At 37.3% G+C, this 25,148-nt stretch overlaps 1 protein-coding gene across 5 annotated transcripts in view; it reads right to left on the reverse strand.

Moving 5' to 3' along the window:
- DIAPH2 (diaphanous related formin 2) overlaps window positions 1-25,148 on the reverse strand; it is a 947,390-nt gene that overhangs the window by 514,507 nt on the left and 407,735 nt on the right. For all 5 annotated transcript variants that reach the window (XM_033201830.1, XM_033201829.1, XM_033201828.1 and 2 more), the window contains one exon: window positions 24,311-24,405. In XM_033201830.1, the coding sequence (XP_033057721.1) occupies window positions 24,311-24,405 (95 nt within the window). The remainder of the gene's footprint in view (window positions 1-24,310; window positions 24,406-25,148) is intronic.

The following is a 25,148-nucleotide window of genomic DNA, read 5'->3' on the forward strand; positions in this document are numbered from 1 at the left end:
GAAGAACAGCTATTTTCAAAACAGTGGAATATAACTCGTGTTAGTGAGGGTGGAAAAAACAGGAACACTTGTACGTTACTGGGGGGAATGTAAAATGATGCAGTCCCCATAGAAAACAATTTGGTGGTTCCTCAGAAAATCAACACAGAATTAACATACGACTCCAAAATTCCACCCCTAATATGATGGTTATGTGTCAACTTGAGTGGGCAAAGATGTGCCCCGATTAAACATTATTTCTGGGTATGTCTGTGAGGGTGTTTCAGGATGAGATTAGCATTTAATTGGTAGACTCAGTAATGTTGTTGCCCCCTCCCCATATAGGTGAGACTCAGCCAATCATTTGGGGGCCTGAACGGAACAAAATAGCAGAAGAGGAGGAATTCAGCCTTTTGCTTCCTGTCTGCTGCTTGAGCTGGGACATTGATCTCTCCTGTCCTTGCACTGGGATTTACACCGTGAGCTCTCATGGTTCTCAAGCCCTCCGACTGAGGACTTGGACCAGATTTACACCACTGGCTTTCCTGGGTCTCTGGTTTACAAATGGCAGATCATGAGACTTCTCAGCTTCCATAATGCAGTGAGCCACCTCCTCATAATAAATCTCTTTATGTACACATGCACGCACGCACACACACACACACACACGCACACTATTGGTTCTGTTTCTTTGGAAAACTCTAATACGCTTAGGTATGTACACAAAAAACTAAAACCAGGAACTCAAACAGATACTGTACACAAATGTTCATAGCATCATTATTCAATATCCAGAAGGTAGAAACAACCCGTCTGTCTATCAGCAGAAGTATGGATAAAATGTAGTATGTACATACAATGGAATCTTAGTCATAAAGGAGTGAAGTTTTGACACATGTCATAACATAAACCCTGCAGATATTTCACTTAGTAAAACAAAACAGATATAAAAGAACAAATATTGTATGATTCCACTGATATGAAGTATCAACAATAGGCAAATTTTTAAAGACAAAAAGTAGAATTGAGGTTACCGGAAGCTGGGTGTAGAGGGTAAGGAGCTATTGCTTAATAATTGGTTTAGAGTTTCTGTTGGGATGATGACAAAGTTCTGGAAATAGTGTTTGGTTGTACAACAACACAAATGTACTTAATGCTTCTTTATTATACACGTAAAATGGGTAAAATGGTTAGTTTTATGTTACATATTTTTCCACAATGAAAAGATAACTAGGGTAGGGAACACACAATATTATACCTCCACTATAAGTACCCTTTTGTTCTCCTCATTTATCTCTTCCCTCCTCCCACTCAATTTTGCCTTTCCATTAAGCTCTGGGCCTGCAATGGCATCAATCATCTAATCAATGAGACCCGTTCTAAAATATTGCACCCTTTGACTTAAATATAAATATGGATATAGCCACATATATGAATACTGAAATGAAATCAAGGCCATCCATTATTTTGCTCCATTAGTTTTATTTTCTCTTATAGAATAAGAAGGTAAGTAAATATCAAGATATTATTTCCATTTTTTCAAATATTTTTGATGCATGGAAATTACTCAATTGTTTTTAAAAATTGTTTCTACTGATGGGATTTTTTTGTGAAGTATGTATGTTATTAAGAAAAACAAAGACTCAGTTGGTAACTTGCATAATTTTCACCACAGTGAAATCAAATTAGAAAGATTAAGATCATTAAAATTATTTAAAATCAATTCTGCATATTTAAAAATCTCCACCTCAATTTTAAGCTATAACTGTAAAAATAAGTATTGTGGAGTGAATCAAGCCTAAAATATAATTTTAGCTGGGAATGTGAAACTTTTGTTATTTTATTTTTCTTCTAGCTATAGGTAACCTGTTATTTTCAGAATGAAGGCACCACAGTGGGAGGTGACATATCTTTTCTTTCTCTATTCAGCTGTATGAAATATTTAACACATTTAGTGGCCTTGGATGTATTCTGACTCTGAATATCATCTTATGAGTTATAAGCTTATATAACTGCCATTGTTTAGTAGGTTGTACTTGCAAATTAGAATAAAACTCACTCTCAAATGTGCAGCAGATGTAGACTACCACGATAGTACATATTGCTCTTATGAGTCACCTACCTGTAGGATCTCATGTTGCAAGTGGTCCTTGTAGTCAATGCCTAAACATATCTGATTTTTTATGTATGTACATACTAAGCTTTGTAGACAAAGATGTAGTACAAGGTTGGGTAGTAGTATTTTTTCATTCCCATAAATTCCTAAATAAAAGAGGAAGGAAGATAATACATACAGACAGAGATGTAATGGTATTCATTTACCTCCACTTCACCTACTCATCAAAAGCATACCAACAGAGAAAATGGAAAAAAGGCAGGGGTTCAAGGCACAGCTTGACACTGATACACAGAGTCCTAGGAATCAGCCTGAAGTCTGTTTGTGTGGTGGACTAAGGGTGCTCCCAGGAAAGACATTTTCTAAAGGAAGAGAGGTCAAGCAGCAAGCAGACAGGATTAGTCCAGTAAGAAAACCTGCAATTTGGAAAGAGTTAGGGTGATTCTGAGTGCACTATAGTTGTTTCCCGGATGTGATTCCAGGCTCAGACTATTCATCCCCAACGTGGTCAGATGTCTGAATACTGTGGAAAGGAGAACTGTGTGAAGAGCACTGCTTTGGTACTCCTCTAATCAAGTACATTTAAAAAGGAAAGCAAGGAAAAAATACATGTTCCCATACTTGCCAAAGAACACCCCACACCCTTGGCACCTAGAAGGCTTCAATACACCACCAGCTGTGCCCCATGGGAAACTCCTCCCCTCTTCCACACACAGTTGTCCCCAGGGGAGAGGATCAAAACAAGAACCCACAGTTGCCACATGGAAGCTGGCAAAATTCATTCAGAGAATGTGTAAGCTATTCCCTGAGACCTCTAGAAACATCTAATGTTGACACTTTTGATAAGAGTCAGGGTCCTGCAACAGCAGCTATGAGCAAGAGCAAGAAAAATACTGGTGAACTGACATAGATCAGGCTAGGCAGTAAAACTGTAAAATTCATATTGCCCCAAAACTCTGTACTTAAAAAAAAAAAAAATAGCTTTTGAATTTAATGCTTCCTTGATACTACAATTGCTTTGTTCTCTAAACTGCAAAGGTGAGTTAATAGTCGAAGACCACCCTCTATGCTCGCTGTAAGTGAAAGGCTGTTCATAGTAGTAAAGGCTAGAAGTGATAAATTTTTAAGTACAACAGATTCTGACAAACTGTGAGTTGATAGGCAAATATCCTGGAAAGTTTCAAGGCACAAGCCCTTCAATGTCTCCCTCCCCCTGCTGCTGCTTACTACTGTGCATATATTTTTTTTTCAAATATTTCAGGATTTGTGTTTAAAAGATCAATTCTGGATAAGTATGAAGGTTTCATCCTAGAAAATGTCAATGAACTGAAGTTCACAAAGAAAACAGCAAAAAAGAAAGCAGCAACTATGTCACTGATTGAGCAGAGTTTTCTTCATCTTTTATGCATCACAAATTTACATTCTGATGACTGTCAGTGTTATGTGAAGGAATTTCTATGAATAGACCACATGCTTTTAACTACTTTTTACATTTTGGGAATTATTCTGTAATACTTCCAAAACTTTATTTCCTTTAAATGTTAATTGAACACTTAAAGGTTAGTTAAGTAAAGGTTTTGAAGCATAATGCCCTTTCCTTCTTGCAAAAACATAACCTTTCTTTTTTGTCTCCTATCTCATTAAGTCACTTTACTAGTAGAAGAACTAGTAGAAGAACAGCGTTAGGTTCATTTTGATGAAGACCATCAATTTCACATAAATGGATTGGGGCCAATATTTCTTTATAAAAATACATATTTTATATACATTTATTAATAATGTCTTACTTTAACTTATGTTGACAATTGTGTATTTTTAAAAATCCAGATAAGAAACATTTCCCTTGGCCAGGCGCGGTGGCTCACGCCTGTAATCCCAGCACTTTGGGAGGCCGAGGCGGGCGGATCATGAGGTCAGGAGATCGAGAACATCCTGACTAACACGGTAAAACCCAAACTCTACTAAAAATACAAAAAATTAGCCAGGTGCGGTGGCAGGTGCCTGTAGTTCCAGTTACTCGGGAGGCTGAGGCAGGAGAATGGCGTGAACCCGGGAGGCGGAGCTTGCAGTGAGCTGAGATAGCGCCACTGCACTCCAGCCTGGGCAACAGAGCGAGACTCCATCTCAAAAAAAAAAAAAAAAAAGAAAAGGAAAAGAAACATTTCCCTAGAAGTCCCTTGGCTAAATCTCTATCATCATAACACATCTTTTCCCCATTTTGCTTGGTCAGAAAATACAATTCCTTATCCATGTTTTTCAGAACTTTCTTATGGTATATGGCTTAAATCACTGTGTATGTGTTTACTGTTCTTAAATCATGTGTTCTTTTACTTTTCTTTGAATTAAATGACAAACAGTTTCATGCTAGTGCTTGGTTCTATACTTATTTCCTGTTTTATTCATCTGTTCTGCCAATATATACTGGATGTCTACTACGTGACTACCATGTTAACCACTGGAGATTCTGCCCTCATAAAGATGACAGGGCCAAAGGGGCTGTGTATGTTCTTGTTTACACAGTGGAACACAATCAACATATGAATTAGTAATTTGTCTTCCATTTGATCCAAAATACATTTTCCATCAGGTGGTGGTGGCACAATCTTCTCCTTTTGATATAAAATTCCTAACATTTCCAAAACTCTTGGCATTTGACTCCAAGAATCGACATACATACTGAAGTCTGTTAAAATGCTGATTACCAGGTTACCCCTAAAGCATTTGGGGATGGGGCATTTCAAGCCCTCAACATGCAGTCACTATTTTCAAAAACCCATTAGTTAATAAAATAACACACAAGCACTGAAAATTGATGAGAAAATTCCTGACCTTAAAGTAACAAGTGTGTCTTACAAATAATCAGGGATTTAAAGGTTTCCTATCTAATCTTTAATCTAGCCCAGGCAGAGAAACATATCCTAAAGAAATGATTTTAAACTTTGACACTTAACATTCAGATTACACTCAGTTCCCTAGAAGGCGCATTGACTTTCCCATGATCAGTATCACCTCAGTGCTGATAATGCCAAATGAATATCTCCAGCCCTGACCACTCTTAGGCAGCCTCAAACTCCATGTTTCTAACTGACATTCCCACCCAGATGTCCATCATTAACTCAAACTGAACAAATCTAAAAGAACCCATCCTCACTCTGACCCATCCCTACACCTTATCAGCTTCTCCTAATGGCTTCATTCTGTCAACAGAACTGGCATCCTTTTCATCTTCTAAGCTTTCAAACTGGCAATTACCTTTCAGTCACACTTCTGACAATTTTTCCTAAAAAAAATATCTTTCAGGTTCAACCCTTCCTTTCTATTCCCAGTCAAAAATCTGGACTAGGGAAATTACGTAGTAACTAAACATTTCCTAATTTAAATTCAATTAAATTCTTCAAGGGGTTCTAGCCCTGTACTAAATAGATCAGTGAATATCACAGATATATTTACTACTATAATAGAAAAAATAGTGATTATATGTAAAAAATTTTACTTCCACTAACGTCACGATCCTATTTGCATAATATGTATTGCTTTCTACATCATTTATGATTTACAATATAAAGGATAATTATGAAAAGTACTCCTTTGATGCTAATCACCTCTTATTTTGTTTATGTCCTATTTTGTACTCTAAAATAAAAATTATAAACCATATTAAACATAAAAAGTGATATTAAGCATTAAGAAGTAGCACATATAGAATAACTTGATCACTATGAGTATTGAATAGCAGCATCCAAAGTATGTATGCCCATGTCTAAATGTAATGATAGCAACAGGAGGCCGCCAAATGCCTAGGCAGACATGGGTGGGTACTCGGTGAAACAGCAACTCCAGGCCGAAGACAGTTTAAAGCTTGAAAGCCAAGCTGCAAATTAAATCCATGGGCAGGATTGAGAACTTGTCTTTCTGTTTGGCGTGCTTTCCTCCGACTGATCCCCATCCTTCACCTATTTTACATATACCTACCCTTTCCTAACTGGTTCTCTTTTTTCTTTCTTTCTTTCTTTCTTTTTTTTTTGAGACAGTCTCACTCTGTTGCCCAGGCTGGAATGCAGTAGCACAATCACTCCTTACAGCAGTCTCAACCTCCTGGGCTCAAACGATCCTCCCAACTCAGCCTCCCAAGCAGTTGGGACTACAGGCTTATGCCACCATGCCTGGCTGATTTTTTAAAAAAACTGTTTATAGAGACAGGGTGTCACTATGTTGCCCACACTGGTCTGGAACTCCTGGGCTCAAGCAATTCTCCTGCCTCCACCGCCCAAAGCACTGGGATTAGAGGTGTGAGCCCCTGTGCCTGGCCTAGAATAGATTTTCAACAGACAAAATAGGTTGACAGATAGATGATACCCTGTTAATGTTATATTCTGCTTTCATTAGATATCATCTTATCATGGCCATGACAAACTGCCACAAACCAATGCTAGGATTCATTATTATAAAATAGTACATGCGGATGCTTCCAAAGCTGAATTCTATCCTCACATTCAAGACCCATATCATTACACCACCAAGTAAATCACTTCAATTAGTTCAAAATATTTATAATAGAAAACTGCCATACATGATGATCACCTATCATTAAGTATTTAGTTCTCTGTTTTCATTTAAGTACTAGTTAAAGGTGCCTGTATCAAAAACAAAGTATACAGTTATCCATTAGACTAAAGAAATACAGAGTCAAAATGGAGCATCCATAATAATACCCTGGACATTTTGACACATCTGGTATCTATGTCAAGCTAACACATTTTTCTTTAAGCAGAAACAACGCTTGTCATCTGCAGAACTTTAAATACACTAACCTGAAAATGGTGGCAGATTATCAATATCTAATGTTTCTCTCAACTTCCCAATAAGAGAGTCATAGAGATACTTTAGAATAGACTTCTGCTTCCAGCAGTGTAGCTGATTAGTTACCCAGAGGGACTGTCACTTTACAGAACACCTAAAATGCTGAATAGACTTCTTTAAAAATATCTTCAGATGAAAAGCTAACTTGGTAAGACATTTTTAAAAGTTCTCATTACTCACCCTCCAAACTCCCCAACGGGGAAAAAAAAAATGAAAGCACTAACCCAGACACATAACCAGACACTGAAGGCCAAGACTATCGTAGGAACATCTACCAAACTCTACTGGTCTACAGCTTTTACAGAACCTCAAAAGGTAATACCTCCAGAAAAGGGGTGATTTTGGAGAAAATAACAAAGCCCACCTACAGAAGAAAACAGTAAAGAATGTGTCTGGTTTTGCCTTGACTCTGGGATTGGAGATAAGGGACTTCACTGCTGGAAACTTCTAACCACAAGGCGACACCTCTGCTCTCCACCATGCAAGTTTTGGGTTAGAACTGAAACTACCTAGTTGTAAAAATATATGCTGATAATTTATAGTTAAAGTGATTATTCTTTGGTAGTACTCCTAGGTAGAATAGAAAGATTATCTCTCAGGGAATGTCAATTTAGACTACAGCTCAGTTAACATTGAGCCCAGAATATGGTGAAATAATCTCTTCATAGTGCTGAGAAAAAAAAAAAAATGACAAGCTAGATTTATATACCCAGTGAAAATATATTTTCAGAACAAGGTGAAAAAAAATTATTAGAGAAAGAAAAGCAGTGTTTGATATGACCAGAATCTCACTAAAAGTCTTTCAAAAAAACTCGTTTCAGTTCCAGCTATTAGGGACTCTGAGGTACGGGGACTGCTTGAGTCCAGGAGATTGAGACAAGCCTGGGCAACACAGCAAGACCCCCATTGCTAAAATAACTTTTAAAAATTTGCTGGTCATGGTAGTAAGCCTGTATTCCCAGCTGTTCGGGAAGCCAAGGTGAGAAGATCTCAGAAGACTGAAGCTGCAGTGACCTAGGATTGGACCACTGCACTCCAGGATAGGCAACAGAGCGAGACTTGTCTCTAAAAATAATTATAATAAATTAAAATAAATAAAATAAACAGACTTGTTTCGGGGAGAAGTCAATGATCCTAGAAGGAAGTTTTGTCATATAAGAAGAAAGGTATACAAAAAAGTTAAATGTGTGAGTAAATCTAAGTGGGGAACAGGTGGTGGAAAGCAGGGAGTTGTGGGGTTGCTGATGGAAGAATTGCTTGAGCCTGGAGGTCAAGGCTGCAGTGAGCCAAGATTGCCCCACTGCACTCCAGCCTGGGCAACAGAGCAAGATCCTGTCTCACAACAGAAACAAAGGAAAAATCTAAATAACATATATTTTAGGGGCACATCCATATATGGCAAAAGAAAGGCATGGGGTTGATGAGCCTAAGATTCAGAATAGTGGTTTCTTCTGGGGAGAAGGGTAAACAATGGCTTCACAGTAACGGTAACGTGCGCACCCATGGTTACTTTTATTAATACTATGCTTTGAACTGTACACATACAGCATAAATATTAGAGCCGTATCTCAAATGGACCTTTTCTTAAACTTTATTCAACCTTCTGTTCTCAGATAGTCTTTGATTACTCTGGGAGAATTTACATTGTTGCCTTAAAATTTTACAATTTGGGACTTAGCCTTCCTTTAATCTGATCCAATTCAATATGCATTTCTTTTGATGAGTCATTCAGGGACATTTTTCAGCTGGTCACCATCATCTAGATAATGACCCTTCACTTCTGTAATGTATAGACACACTCCTGGGTTTGCTTTGGCTTTTGTGGACCCTTTCTAAATATCCCATACATTTTCACAAAGAGAATCATCAACTGAGTTTAAAAAGAATGAGATCAGGGGGACTGGGACTGGAGGGGCGGTGAGCCCCAGGGCACCAGGGCATTAGGCCCGGGCATGGCAGGCAGCAGTGGCCCACTCTCCAGCCCACTGCTGCCCCAAAACTCTTTCTCAAAAAAAAAAAAACACAAAAAAAAGGATCAGAGACAATCAGAGGATCACAAACAATTCTTACTCTCAGTCATTCATTTGTACTATGAACTGAGGGGAGGTAGTCAAGTAGAAATCGAAGAAATCCTACAACAAATCACAAATCCAGTTTTCTTTGAAATATTTTCTTGAAGCAGTATTCAAATTATCTATACATATAACCTATATAAATGTATTTGGTCTGGGACACTGTTTCTAACAGATATAAAGCAAATAACAGTCTTCACTCCAATGCTTAAGAATTGATTATTTTCCCAACTGGCAATATGTGTTCACGCTTATTTATAAACATTCATCAGGCAAACTCTACCACCACTCTACCATCAAAAGAAATGCAACGAGACAGATCACATGTAAAGATGATCTAGAACATATGCCAAATTCCATAAAACTACAATGATTAATTAACATATATGACAATATATGGTAACCCAATACATTTATTATCCGATGACTGGCTTTATGTTGGTTGAGCAGAGTTTATCCTGGCTTTATTCAGGTGTAGTCCCACTCTAAGCAGTCACTTCTATATGACTGCTTACTGTGCCGCCAACTAGTTACTCATCCTCTGAAAGTCCACCCTCTTGATGACATTTCATCTGTTGGCTCTTCTGAGGAGACTTGGCCCTAAGATCAGATAAGACAAGACCATACTTTCAGGATCTAAGGAGGATGCCTAATATTCCCAAGCTCTCCTTTAGGGAAGCTCAACTCTTCTCTAGACCTTACCTCTAGTGCAAAGGGAAAGCACAACTTCACATGAGAGGCATACCGTTTAGCATCTGTTGTCTTTGTAATACTTCAAATCTTCCTCATGGATTTAGGGCAGCCAAAAACAAAGCTTCCCTATTTACAATGCTACTCATCACTGACAGAAAGTCTCTTCATCTGGAAGTAGTCACGTTTTTATTTTAAAATTATATACAACATGGAACCTACATAAACAGAACCAAGTGGCTGTTCTGCTTGGATCTAGTGTACCGAACACACTGACTGCATGCACTTAGGATAATGAAGACCATCGGTATTCTCTTGGGTGAACCAAAGTCCCCAAAATAGGCAGCTGAAACCCAGGAAACTGTATAGATGAGGATAGATTTCATCTCTCACTGCACAAGAAATTTCAAAGTCATCTATGACAGAAATATTTAGAACTGGTAGAAACACGAAGCATTAATCAAAATGTTGTGTAAATATCTATTTGATATTGTATGGAATTTTTATGTTTACTTCCATGAAGACCTTTTATTCAATAAAGGACACTGGGTGGTTCTTATAATTCTCAGAAATATATGAGAGATAAAACAGCCCTAAATATTCAAGAAAGGGAAATCCGTAAACCTGAAAGTAAGTTTAACATAGAGTGCTCACCCCTTCAATATAGCCCTGTAGAGGGGACTAGCCTAACTAACAGGCTCCAGATATCTAATTGAAAATATCACAAAATCATACGATATAACAGTTATCATATAAACTCTGTATCATGCATCTGATTCTAAAGCAAGTAAAAAGAATGACCAATACAAAGAATGCTTATGATATAGCTCAGAATGTCTGCATCATATGCAAAGACCCTTTTCAAAAGATTATGAGTAACACAGTAGAAATGAGCAGATGAAGAATGGAGAGAATGTTCAGTCTGGTTTACAGAGGAGGGAGTATTTCCAGGACAAAGTAGGTTTTTTGTTTTTGTTTTTGTTTTTGTTTTTGTTTTGAGATGGAGTCTTGCTCTGTCGCCCAGGCTGGAGTGCAGTGGTGCGATCTCAGCTCACTGCAAGCTCCGCCTTCTGGGTTCACCCCATTCTCCTGCCTCAGCCTCTCGAGTAGCTGGGACTATAGGTGCCCACCACCACGCCCGGCTAATTTTTTTGTATTTTTAGTAGAGAAGGGGTTTCACTGTGTTAGCCAGGATGGTCTCGATCTCCTAACCTGATGACCCGCCCACCTCGGCCTCCCAAAGTGCTGGGATTACAGGTGTGAGCCACCGCACCCGGTCAGAAAGTAGGTTTTAAGTCATATTTTAAAAGATTAAAAAGACACCTAAAGGATGGAAGGACAGGTGCAAAGGCATGGAGAAGAGCAAATGCAAGTCACGCACAGATTATTCAAAATCAAGACTTTGAGAGACTCTCCAATTTCTAGAGATTAACTAGAGTTCCATTACAACATTTAAAAACAGAAGAAAACAGGTGGCAATCATTGTGATCACTTCTTAAGAAAGAAAATGAATTGATGGAGGAAAAATAACGGCTAGTCAAGTAATGTGATGTGCTAGACTGCAGGAAGTCTACAGACAAAGACCAACTAGAAAACAATAGTAGTCTAGTCCTATGGGCATGGGAGGTGAGAGTGAAAAATCTTCAATCAGTAAGAATGCATGATGAGCTGGGATCAAAGAAGAGAGGGGATGAAAAAAAATCCAGGAGATAAGAATTATAGGCCTTTATTGGGGGAAGGATGAAGACTATGAGTTATTTTTGGGATGCTCTTTCAAGTACTAGTTGAATGTTTAAGTGTTAATTCTCTTAGATAAATGGCCAGAAAGAGTGACAGGTTACAGCTAAATAAATGTCTAAGATACTCATCTCTATGTGTGTTCAGTTTGTTTCATATTTTATAGTTTGCAAGGGTTTTTAACATATACTCACATTTAATTTGTATAATAACCAACTTTTTAAGTATACATTTCCCCCCTTCTAAAGGCAAAAAATATACAGCTAAAAGGAGAAAAGTGACTTGCCCAAGGTCATATAGAGAATACATGACTGAAAGCCAAAAGAATTTTTTTTCCACTACACTGAGTGGCATTTTAAGTATAAACCACTGAAGAGCAGAAGCTCCAAAGAGACGATGTGGCAATTAGTCATAGCACTCAAGGAAGAAAAGCAGACATCTTCTTAGCTTTTCCTGAGAAGCAACTAATTTTTCAACACTATTCAGCTATATACACTGAAGAAAAATTATAAAATGAAGGCCAAAATATATACTCTTATTTTTCTCACAAAGCTGAAAGACTTCATTAAATGGTTCTGTCACTCGGAATCCTTCACATGGGATAATAAAATGATCGTCTTATTAGTAATTGAACTACCCTTTCATTTTACTAAAATGCTGCTTATTAATGCAGAAATGGAGTCCAATGCCCCTTATACTGCATTAAGTAAAATTAAGTCTTTATTTTTTGACGCCTAATTATATATTTCACAACACAAACAATAATGAATGTCAATGAAGACATTTTAATGTCATCTAATACTGGAAGATGAGTTTTAAGGGATAATTTAATTTCTACTCTGACTTCCAATGACAGAGATTGCACAAAGTGTTTTTAATTAGTAAACTTTCTGTTACTACTTTTTATTGCTGTCCAGCAGTAAACTCCCCAACCCACTCACCCATCTGCATGCCACAGCAAGGAAAAACAGGTCAAACAATGGGCTTAAAAAAAATCAATAAATTGAGCATCTTATGAACCAAGTTGTGATCCAGATTGACTACATGATGTAAACCTCTCTGAGCCTTGGTTTCTCTTCCCGTGAAATAAGGGAAATTAGTATTTATAAAGCTTACCTCAGTTTTAATTTTGGTGGCCTCTGATTCTACGACAGAGATACAAAGGCAAATAATTTTTAATTGACAAAAAAGATATATATTATGCTGTACAAAATGATATTTTGATATATGTATACACTGTGGAATGACTAAATCAAGCTAATTAACATATCCATTATTTCACATACTTATTTTTTGTGGTGAGAATATTAAAATAGACCTTAGCAATTTTCAAAGCTGCAACACACTGTTATTATCTATAATCACCATGTTCTAAAATAAGTTTCCTGAACTATTCCTCCTATCTGAAATTTCATATCCTTTGATCAATCTCTCCCAATCCCCACTCCCACCTGCAGTCCCTAGTAACCACCACTCTCCTCTGTGCTTCTATAAGTTTGACTTTTTTAGGTTCTATATACTGTATAAATGAGATCACACAGTATATGTTTTCCATGTCTGCCTTATGTCACTTAGCACAATGTCCTGCAGGTTCAAAGATTTCCTTCTTTTTAAAGGGTAAATAGTGTTCCAACATGTACATACTATGAATTGAAGCACAATGTGTATAAGGCTGAAAGGAATGGTCACACCTTAGTAAATACTTCATAGATGAAAGGTTCCACAATTTGAAGAGAAGAAAAAGGAGATATTTTAAGCATTCCATCAGGTAGAATTCTCCCTATCATATTGGCCTTCATCCATATGCTTTCTAGACATTCCTAGGAGGGAATCCTGCTTATGGTCTTTTCTGTAAAGTGATACCTTATAGGTTACTCCTATCTAACAACTCTCCCTTTGCCTGCTGTCATATACTAAACCATTCTCCTACTTCTGATCAACTGAAAACACTCTTGAAGCACCATTTAGCACTGCCATCTAGCTTTGCTATTCCCTAAGTATTTTTATATTTTCAAGCTTTATTAGAACAAATATTCAAAGTTGATATTAAATCCTAACTAGTTATTCTGAATGGGTCACACCATTCCTGATTAATTATTTAATATGACACATTCTTGGCTGGGAGTGGTGGCTCAGGCCCGTAATCCCAGCACTTTGGGAGGCCGAGGCAGGCGCATCACCTGAGGTCAGGAGTTCGAGACCAGCCTGGCTAACATGGCGAAACCCCATCTCTACTAAAAGTACAAAAATTAGCCGGGTGTTGGTCTGTAGTCCCAGCTACTCAGGAGGCTGAGATAGGAGAATGGCTTGAGCCCAGAAGGTAGAGGTTGCAGTGAGCTGAGATTGTGCTGCTGCACTCCAGCCTGGGCAACTGAACAAGGCTCCGTCTCAAAAGAAAAAAAAAAAAATTATTCTACTGCCAAACCTTCAGAAAAGGTCATGTTTTTACTTTTAGGTACTTCGATTTCTACATTCTTCTACTGCCAAAACTTCAGAAAAGGTCATGTTTTTACTTTTAGGTACTTCGGTTTCTACAAAATATTTTCTAGTAATACTCAAACTAAAAAAATACAATTTCATTCATTTTAGGTATTGATAATTTTACATAGCCATGATTTCAAATACTCTCATATATTCTAAATGATTCTAAATACAGAGTATATGATTCTAATATCACTCAGTATACTAAAATAAAACAAAATCTAAACAAAAAATATGCAAATACAAAAACACCAGGTTCCTAAAACATTTTCAGATCACTTGCTTAAGGACCTCAAATTATGATAGCCTCATCTCAGTTTTTAATAATAATACAAACATAAATAATACAAACATTGAAAGCTAAATTTTACAACACAAAGACATGAATAACTTACAGTAATATAAATCCAACAACACATTAAAGCTGTTGGAAACAATTGATGGATAAACTTTTGTTTCATTTATTTAGCAGAATAATTTTTAAAATCTATAGAATATGTATAAATATTAAAAGGTTTTGATTGCATTCTAGAGTCCACATTCTCACCTACTGCGGTCCCCCCAAAGCAGCTCTTGCTTTAACATTCCTTTGATTTCTTTATCTAGAGGCCCCTTACTAGTTTATTGTCATTCAATTATATTTTTCTACTCTAAAGACTACATTTCTCTTGTCAGCATGCAAATCAACTAAAATACAACATAAAGCATGAAAAATAAAGATTAAAGGGGTTAAAGTGAGGTTTCTGAATAGTCCCCTCAAAAATAGTACACTACTCCTGGATACTTCCTTTGTCCCTATTTGATATCTCTATTTCTGGGATTCAGACAGTACAGAGAAAGGAAGAAGCCCCAGGAGAATTATCACCCTGCTGATAATTCTTTCCATTAACATCGAAAACTGAGGGCTGACTATTCAATTGTAAATTTCGAAGGAAAATATTTCAAAATACCAATTGTAACTGCACTGCTCCTACTCACTGGAAAAGACATTTTTTGTGTGTCTATCATGTAACCAGCAATGTGCTGGGAACTGCTTCATGTGTTATTTAATTTGATCCTTTCAACAAACTTACTAGCTATTTAAAAGATAAAAGAAAAGGGACTCAGAGAGGTTAGGTAACTTTCTCCCTTCATATGGCCGGTGAGTGGAGAGCTGGGATTCAGACCCAGCTCTCTTCACTTCAGAGTAGAAGTTGTTACCATGATATTATTTGATTTATCTAAATGACATATTTAAAAAACAAAACAAAAATAAATAAGTTTTTAAAATGGTGTAAAGTGAATTGCTCAGCACTATTAAACTATAAATGTAAATACTATGTGGTAAAGGGGGAAAAAAAGCCAATTCACACTGATATGATTGCCTGCATCCACAGCTAGAAAATAATTATGACCTGTACTTTAAGCAACGCTTAACTAGGGGTATCTGCAATGTACCGGGAATGCACTCTGCCTTAAGGTGAGTACTTCCCATTCCTGGGATATCGAATTTTTTTTTTTTTTTCTTTTTTGTGAGACGGAGTCTCGCTGTGTCGCCCAGGCTGGAGTGCAGTGGCGCGATCTCGGCTCACTGCAAGCTCCGCCTCCCGGGTTCCCGCCATTCTCCCGCCTCAGCCTCCGAGTAGCTGGGACTACAGGCGCCCGCCACCGCGCCCGGCTAGTTTTTTGTATTTTTAGTAGAGACGGGGTTTCACCGTGTTAGCCAGGATGGTCTCGATCTCCTGACCTCGTGATCCGCCCGCCTCGGCCTCCCAAAGTGCTGGGATTACAGGCTTGAGCCACCGCGCCCGGCCGGGATATCGAATTTTTAAATGTACAGTATCATTTTGTTTGGACCTATACTAATTAAATGTCCACAACCTGTCATGAAGTTCATAATAAACATAAAAAATAACAGCAAATGACGGGGAGCGTATTACATTCTGAAACTACTACATATACTTCAGAAATAAAAGTAATTCTTAAGACAATGGTTCTCAGCCAGGGAAAATTGTGCACGCCAGAGGAGATTTTTCAAAGTCTAGAGGCATTTTGGGTTGTCACAACTGGAGGTGGAGCTGCCACTGGCATCCAGTGGATAGAGCCACAGATACTGCTAAACATCCTATAATGTATAGGACAGCAGTCAAAAATAAAAACAAGAGGGAGAGAGAAAATGGGCCCGAAACACCAATAGTGCCAAAGTTGAGGAAACCTGATTTAAGCATATGCTTTCAGCACTTGCTAAATACTTTTAAATGTATTCATTGTGTAATATTTAAGACACAAAGATGGATACAAAGACAAAGAATCTACGTGTCTACCACTGAGTTTAAGAAATTAAAAGAGTTAAATTTCCCTTGTGTATTCCTTCCTGCCTCCCTAAAATATTTTAAAGAGATTAGTTAAAATACCCTTATGTTATACCCGTTATTATACTATGTTAAAGCATGCCATAGCATGTTAAATTTTATATTATATTATGTTAGATTATACTATAACTATCCCCAGTCTTTAAAAGATTTAATAACTAGGTACATTTCTATTTTACATAGGAGGATATCTAGAATATAATAGAACCTTGCAAAAAGAATGTAAAGATTTATTCCTTGTGTATGGAAGGAAAGGTTTTATCTCTTTAGTACATAAGAGAAAGTAGTTTTATAGATACGATCAATTACAATGTGTATAATTTGTACATATATGACTAGCCAATAAGCTTTGGATTTAAAACAATGTGTATGCTACAAAAAAATGAATAGGGAGCTAGCTAGGGGAGGAAATCATAATTATTCTCTATCACTCTGATAATTCCACCAAGGACATTACAGCCTTGACTCCCTGTCCCCTGAATCTCTTAGGCTAAGTGTCTAATGCTTTTTGTCTAGAAGTAGCCTCACAGCTAGTGCTTAGAGTAGGGGTAATGGGATAATCTTGCTTTTCATATCCCAGTTCAGATTTTGGAAGTTTATATAAGGAAAAAGAGGCCACTTACCAAGTTTTACACTTGTTTTTGTTTGTTTGTTTTTGAGATGGAGTCTCGCTGTGTCACCCACGCTGGAACGAAGTGGCATGATTTTGGCTCACTGCAATCTCCACCCCCTGGGTTCAAGCGATTCTCCTGCCTCAGCCTCCTGAGTAGCTGGGACTACAGGCACTCACTCCTACACCTGACTAATTTTTGTATTTTTTTTTTTTTTAGTAGAGTCAGGGTTTCATTATGTTGGTCAGGCTGGTTTCAAACTCCTGACCTCAAGTGATATTCCCTCATTGGCCTCCCAAAGTGCTGGAATTACAAGCACGAGCCACTGTGCCCAGCCCCAAGTTTTACACTTATGAGGAAATTCCTGTTCTACCCTGACCATCATCTCATTTCAATAGACCCAATGGAACTATAGTATGAAAGAACCAAAATTTTAATGAAGTTCTACCATAAAGAAGGCAGCATAAAATATGATTTCTGAGGTCGCACCTTACTGAACCGTTAGTAAGACTTACGTTTTGCTCAAAATGTAAATAGGCTCAATTTTTTTTTTTTTTTGGAGATGGAGTTTCACTCTTGTTGCCCAGGCTGGAGTGTAATGGCGCGATCTCGGCTCACTGCAACCTCTGCCTACTGGGTTCAAGGGATTCTTCTGCCTCAGCCTCCTGAGTAGCTGGGATTACAGGCGTGCACCACCATGCCTAGGTAATTTTTGTATTATTAGTAGAGACGGGGTTTCACCATGTTGACCAGGCTGGTCTCAAACTCCTTGACCTCATGTGATCCACCTGACTCGGCCTCCCAAAGTGCTGGAATTACAGGCGTGAGCCACCACGCACGGCCATAGGCTCACTCTTTTATATTTTAAAAACATTTTGCACAACCCAATTAGTACAAGAAAAAATTAATTGTTTAAAGCTACCTTTTCTTTCTCTGTGAACAACAACACAACTGGTGATAGTGACAAATGAAATACAGGCATTAATCAATAATAGACATAGAGAGAATAAAAATAAGCAGCCAAAACATTTGCTTGGAATATGTGTAATTATAACAATAGACTGAAAGTAGCAAACAAGGGTCAAAGGAAACTTCAGTAAAAGAAAAATACAACAAACAAACATTTTTTTAAAAAAATCACCTAACTATTTAAAAGCAAAAGACGCGAAAGAAGAGCAGCAGCTCATAGATAAAAGAATTTTCAGACCGCAAAAGCATGCCATAATTATTCCACCATGATGAGAAGTAAGAAAGAAATGTTTTATGATTGTTACTGTCATTGCTGCTGCTTCATTTTCCCTAAAGACTTGTGAAAATGAACATGGTGAATACAAGTTGTTATTTAAGAGAAAAATGTTTTCAAATTCTACAATACTAATGCCATTATAGCCTTAATTGATACACTTGTAGTCTTCTAAAGTCATCAGCCCTCGTAAAGTGAATGCACACATGCAGACTCACAAGCCTGCATAAAATACAGATGGTCGATAGCCACGTAAATAGATCAATGATTACAAAGATGGATTGAGGAGACAAAAACGAGCTCTACTATTACACATGCATGAACTTCCTGACTGTAAGAATAATTATACTCTAGAACTGGTTAATTGAGGGAAGTTGAAGAATCTTTTTTCCCTGCAGAATCAATAGATACCCATCTATCTTTGATGACTTAGGTGTAGCATGCCTGGAATCAGGCGAATGGACTAGATGATCTTCATGTCATTCTGATTATTCTGTCGGTATCCAATAATAAGTTATATAGATCATATAATCTGTTTTGAGATAAAAATCACATTTGGGAAAATATAATCATGTGGCAATCTATAAACCCACACACTGAGTACAGTGCTGGTTACTCAAACGGGCGTCAGAAAAGTAAAACAGTCAATATATGTAGAAACTATTGGTGGGGCAAGGGAGGGGGTTGTGGGAGGTAGAAGCAAGCTGGCATATTCCCATGTATGCATTGTAGAGAAACATCTACGGAGGTATTTCTGTAGTTCCGGTATGGAGGCATCCAGGAGCTTTATTTCACCTTGGGTATTACTAAGTAAAATTAAGGTCTTTCATCAAAGAAAGAATTTACTTAGGAAGGAAGAAAAGAAGGGAGGGAGGAAGGGAGGGAGGGAGGAAACGAGGAAGGGAGGGAGGAAACGAGGAAGGGAGGGAGGGAGGGAAGAAGGGAATGAGGGAAGAAGGGAATGAAAGAATGTAAGAGAAAGTAGCAGGAAGAGAGGAAGGAAGGAGGGAGGGAGAGAAGGAAGAAAGGAAGGAAGGAAATGTCAAAAAAAAAAAAAAAAACAATGCAAGTGGAAGAAGAACAACAGATAGGACATCCGACAGTTGTATGCCCAGTAGGAATGCAGATGTCCCTTATAAGGGAGACAGAGACCAAAATACCACGAATAAACAGAACATTTGCTTAAGGAATACAGGTGTCTGGTATGTAGTGCAGACTGTTTCAAGAAAAAACTATAGAAAACTAACTATTTAAACTAAATAAGTCATTATAATCTGACATAATGAAGGAAATATCTCTTTTCCCAATCTCCTTCTCTGACTCATCACTCTTTAAAAGCCTCTTGTGTTGGCTTTGATGATACACTATAGCATCCTGGCCTTCTCCCTGATATGCTGACTCCTTTTGCTCTGATTTATCTAATACCTCCCATCCCCTTGACTTGTACGGTCCCCAGATATGCGGTCCTTAACTTTCCATTTGTTACATTTTTCATGAGGAAACTTAAGAACTTCATTGGTCCTGATACTCCAACAGTCACTTCTTTGTAAATGACTCCAAAAATTCTTATTTTCAGTCTTGGCCTCTATTCTGACCTCCAGTACATTTTCCAATGTAATGTTATTTGTAAAATTTTTCTCTTTTGCCCTGAAAGTATTTTCTCCCCTACCTGATTTGCCTCTCGGTGTCAGGGCTACAACCATTATCTCTACCACCAGGATTTTTCAATTAATCATTTTTAAAAAATTTCTTATTTACCCAAATTCCCTTTTCTCCTGCTTCTGAAATAGTCAGGGCTTTATTACACCTTACGATGGAAACTGCAATGATGTCCCTTATGCTTGAAACTGCAATGATCTCCCTATGTCAAGTCTCTTTACATCAAGCCATCTGACATACTGCAGCTAAGAGTACCTTTCCTAAGCACACAATTTGACCATGACCAAACTCAATAGCTCAGCATTCATGTTGTCTACCAGGGATCAAAACTTCTGGTGTATATAGGGGTTAGGAATGAGTCAGAGTAAGTAAAATGCAATAGGGAGTGGTGGGACCTGTGGCAAACTGGAGAGTGTGTGACATTAAAATTTCACTAATTAGGCACTAGAAAGGCCAAATAAAACATAAGTGAGAGAGAGAAAGTGAGAGGTAGAGAGCTTGAGCACCTGTGAGTCACCAACTTGCTATCTGTGTGCCTCTACAATATGACCACCACCAGCTACTAATATTTTATATGCTCTTTCTAACTGCTACCCTATATGACCTCTTATCTATACCAGAAAAATAAAGACATTATAATATATACCTCAAGCCTTTGGCAACCATTCTCTTATCCTAGCCCTCTTTAACTGAATCCTACTAGTGTTTCAAAGTCTAGAACACTTCTTCCAGGAAGACCACCTTAACCACAGCCCACCCTAACCTACAGTTCACCTTCTGTGAACCTCTATATCACGATAAAATAAAATAAATAGGATTACAGAAAATACAATTACATTTAAATAGTTATCACATATTACCAAAATAGTGATATAATGATAGAAGTGCTTGATTAAAGCATTAAAATAATCTCTAGTCACAGCTCTAATAAGTACTGTAATTTTGAAGTATTATGACTGTAACAGTATTTCAAGATACCTGCCACAACTGTAATGTGACATGAAAATATTTATTATTTGTATTAGTGAAAAAGTTAGAGGTACTGTTAATACTACTTTGGTCTGTTGCCTACACTCTTAAATAATATGCTAAATATTAATTAGAAGCTAATGAAAATAAAGATGTAATATTCTTCACATACAAGTTTAGGACCCCCTGAATTCTCTCCATGGGTCCCCAAAGAGGGCTTTGAACTCCAGGTTACCAACCCATGCTTTATCATATCTTGACAAATTATTCTGCAGTAATAACATACTATCTTGTATGCTGATCATCTTTTTTTCACATATTCCTTAAGAATATAAGTATTAACTCCCTACCTAGAATCATTTGCATGCACTAATGACCTCAAACAGAACACAATTTTATTTTTCCCTTCACACATGCATCACTTTTTTCAAACCGCTCATTTCATTACTCTGTCAATGTTCTATATACATATTTCTGTTTTACCTAAAAAACATTGACTGATTGGTCTTAGATTTTTCTCTCAGTAGATCAAATTAAATTATACTTGGCTGGGCGCGGTGGCTCAAGCCTGTAATCCCAGCACTTTGGAAGGCCGAGACGGGTGGATCACGAGGTCAGAAGATCGAGACCATCCTGGCTAACACGGTGAAACCCCGTCTCTACTAAAAAATACAAAAATCTAGCCAGGCGAGGTGGCGGGCGCCTGTAGTCCCAGCTACTCGGGAGGCTGAGGCAGGAGAATGGCGTGAACCCGGGAGGCGGAGCTTGCAGTGAGCTGAGATCGCGCCACTGCACTCCAGCCTGGGTGACAGAGCGAGACTCCGTCTCAAAAAAAAAAAAAAATTAAATATACTGAAACAGATTTTGTAGGCTAGAATAATGATTCTAAAAGTCACAAAAATTTAGTACACATTATTGACAGTAACTCATAATACATACATTAAAAACTCCTCAACAATCTCAGGATATGGGTACTTTAAATGTTTCTACGTGCTACTGCAAGTATTTTAGGTCAATTTTTCCCACATAGAGAACTCATTTTCTAGCTTAAATTTAGATATTTTGAAACAAAATGAAAATTGATGTTTATTCATAATCTTCAACTTGGTGCTGGATCTTGCTGATAAATAAAAGTTTTTCTGATTTTTTTTTAAGTAAGACAATTATCCTGCCAGATAACTAAATTCTATTAGTTGTCTGCCCAGCAAGAGCCTATTGACCCATACTGGAAGAGAAAATACTACTACTGTTAATTCAGTTTCTGGGAAGTGACGTATCATTAATTGCTGTTTGTTTTTGTTGCTATGAGGAGACAACCATGCTTCATGAGCAAAAAACTATAATTGCATGGATGGAGTTTAGCATTGTAATCAAATAGAACTTACAACAAAGTTAATCTGATGATACACATTTAATGCCATGCATTATCGATGTGCTACATGGTAATTAGATATAAATGGTAAACAGCTCATATGAATGGCAAATGATGTTACTTTTCCATCACTGAAACAATGTTCTGGAATTGGGGGGGAAAAAGGTGCTAGTGATTATAGTCTTTTCTCCTGACAGAGGGAAGCCACCTCTCTTGGGGACTAGAAAATCATGTAATATTTCTACCCAGGAGCATACATCCTCTTTACCAGAAGATACTCAGCCATTTTATTTGTCTAGATAAAAGCAATACTAACCTTAATAACTCGGCTGAGTTACTCACCACTTAGGCCCTATACCCATACCCAAGTAGCACAATTCCAATTATGTGTATTATACTACATGTTAAACTGTTTTCTTCCCACAAGCAAAACTAATAAAATGGGTTTTGATCAAAAAGGGTAAGGATTGAGAAGAAACTTTAAAGTATCTGGCACTGAGAAGGAAAGCAAGTTGGCTTTTAAAAAGTCCTCAGCAAACAGAAGCCATGAAATTGGTGGGTAAAGCAGGATATGGGTAAAATGTACAGATTCGTGAAAAAGATAAAGAGATAAAGGCTTAGAAAAAGGAATGGAGGTCTAAAAGCAAGGAAGAGATGACATAGGTCATCTTATTAACCTTAGTCCTATTTAAAAAATCATGCCTAGATTTAAGACATATATATGAGGTAAACTTTAATGTAAGCCTACAATCCAAAATAGAGGAGATTTCCACAGAGACATCACTTGCTCAATTATGTATGCAGGTTCTCTGAGATTTACAGAGTTCGCAGGGAATATGGCAAAATTGTTATGTTACAGAATAAGCTATTTAACTATTTGATGTTTTTGTTTTGTTTTGTTTTGTTTGAGACAGAATCTTGCTCTGTCACCAGGCAGGAGTGCAGTGGCATGATCTTGGCCCAGTGCATTCTCCATCTCCCAAGTTCAAGTGATTCTCCTGCCTCCGCCTCTTGAGTAGCTGGGATTATAGGCGCGTACCACCACACTCAGCTAATTTCTCTGTATTTTGAGTAGAGACAGGGCTTCACCATGTTGGCCAGGACGGCCTCGATCTCCCGACCTCGTGATCTGCCTGCCTCAGCCTCCCACAGTGCTGGGATTACAGGCGTGAGTCACCACGTCCGGCCCTATGTGATGTATTCTAAAACTCAAAACCAACTGCATGGCTCAAAAACAAAAAACAACAAAATAAAGAAAAACAGAAAAAACTACAATGACTATATGCTTCCACAAAAATCTTTACAGTTATTCCTTTCAAAAATTAAACCAGACAGGGCCAGACATACTAAGAATTCAAATAATGTGTTAGATCCGTATAGTCCTTTATTACACAAAGCACTTTATTTGGTTAAATCCTCACAATGACCCTGTAATTTCAAATGAGAAAATAGAGGTTTAGAAAGATTAAACAGTTTGTTCATGGAAGGCAGAATAATATAACGGCTTTAGAGTCAAGATAGACATTGTTTTGAATCCCAGCTCTGGTACTTTGCCACTTACACCACTTACAAGCTTTGTGAAATTGGGCAATCTCTCTAAACCTCAGTTTCCTTATTTGTAAAATGAGAATAATAGTGCTTATCTCATAGGATTATTGTAGGATTCAATGAAATAAAAAATACAGACAGTGCTGGACATAATCAGCAATACATGTTATGTACCCAAACAGAGTTGGGTAAAAGTTACTCAGCCTAACAATGGGTATGTTCAATACCCACCAATTTTCAGAAAGCTGTTTAACCTCTTGACCCCTCAGCTTTTTCACCCATAAAATGGTAAGAACAATATATCCTTAATGGAGCCATTTTGGTGATGAAGTACATGTAATTGTATGTACAGTGAATAATGGACAATGATATGTCTCTATATCCATATGCTTATACTGAAAAGGATATATAGCTTATAAGTGGCAGAAACAGAATTAGAACCTAGATTTTCTATACTGAGTCCTCTACTAGCAACACAGCTAGATATTCTGATTTTATTAACTACTCAATGTCTTTTTAAAAATCTAAATATAGAAGAGAAGTTTCTTACAACTCCATTGAGAAGAGAATAGTCCAAAAAAATCTGTGAAAATGAATTTCAAAAGGAAAATATCCAAGTTACCTGAATTAAAGCCTCACTCAGCAGGTCTTCATTAACCTCCAGAATAATGTTTCTTATCTCTTCATATGGCATGCGATATGATCCCAGAAAGATGGCTAAAATAAAATTTGATTTTATTAAAAGTAGAACAGCATCAACATGTGAAAGTCCTAATAAATGCCTGATTTTCATTTCATAGACTCAAAATACGAAACTTTTCACTAATACTAATTTACAGAATTATGAACAAACAAAAGTTTTCCATTTGATGGACTACTCACTCTGTCCATTTAGACAAAATGGCCTATTTTCTCGGGCTCTAATGTTTATAGTTAGTGCATATTTACACACAAAATAAAATTCCTACTAATGACTATATGCTTATGCCTTTTAGATTAGGATGATACACAAAATGACCCATGAAAACTGAAGAGATTTTATTTCAAGTTGACCTTTTTATTTAATGAAGAATTTAGTGTGGAGATTATCAGATGCATCCAACACAGTATTTCTCAGGAAAGACAATAAAATAACCAAATAAAAAATTATATCCATCTACTCTGCAATTCTCCCACATAAGAAAAAAATTAAAGTGCCTGAATCATCAGTGTGCTTTGCAATCCTGCTTATATTCCTGTGGTATACTATTACTTACTTTATATATTGACTCACAATTTCCCCTGCCAACTTTTTCTTAAGTGGAAATCTATCATATCATATTAGAATAATTCAGCAAATTAAACCTAGAATAGCTAAGGATTATTCAGAAGGCACTTGCAACAACATGTTCCATTAAACATATTTTTTAAAGAACACAGATGTGTTCTTATCACCAGAACTTGAACATTTATTATTTTTT

Source organism: Trachypithecus francoisi, unplaced genomic scaffold (genome assembly GCF_009764315.1).
Source record: "Trachypithecus francoisi isolate TF-2019V2 unplaced genomic scaffold, Tfra_2.0 Lachesis_group6, whole genome shotgun sequence".
Lineage (NCBI taxonomy): Eukaryota > Metazoa > Chordata > Mammalia > Primates > Cercopithecidae > Trachypithecus > Trachypithecus francoisi.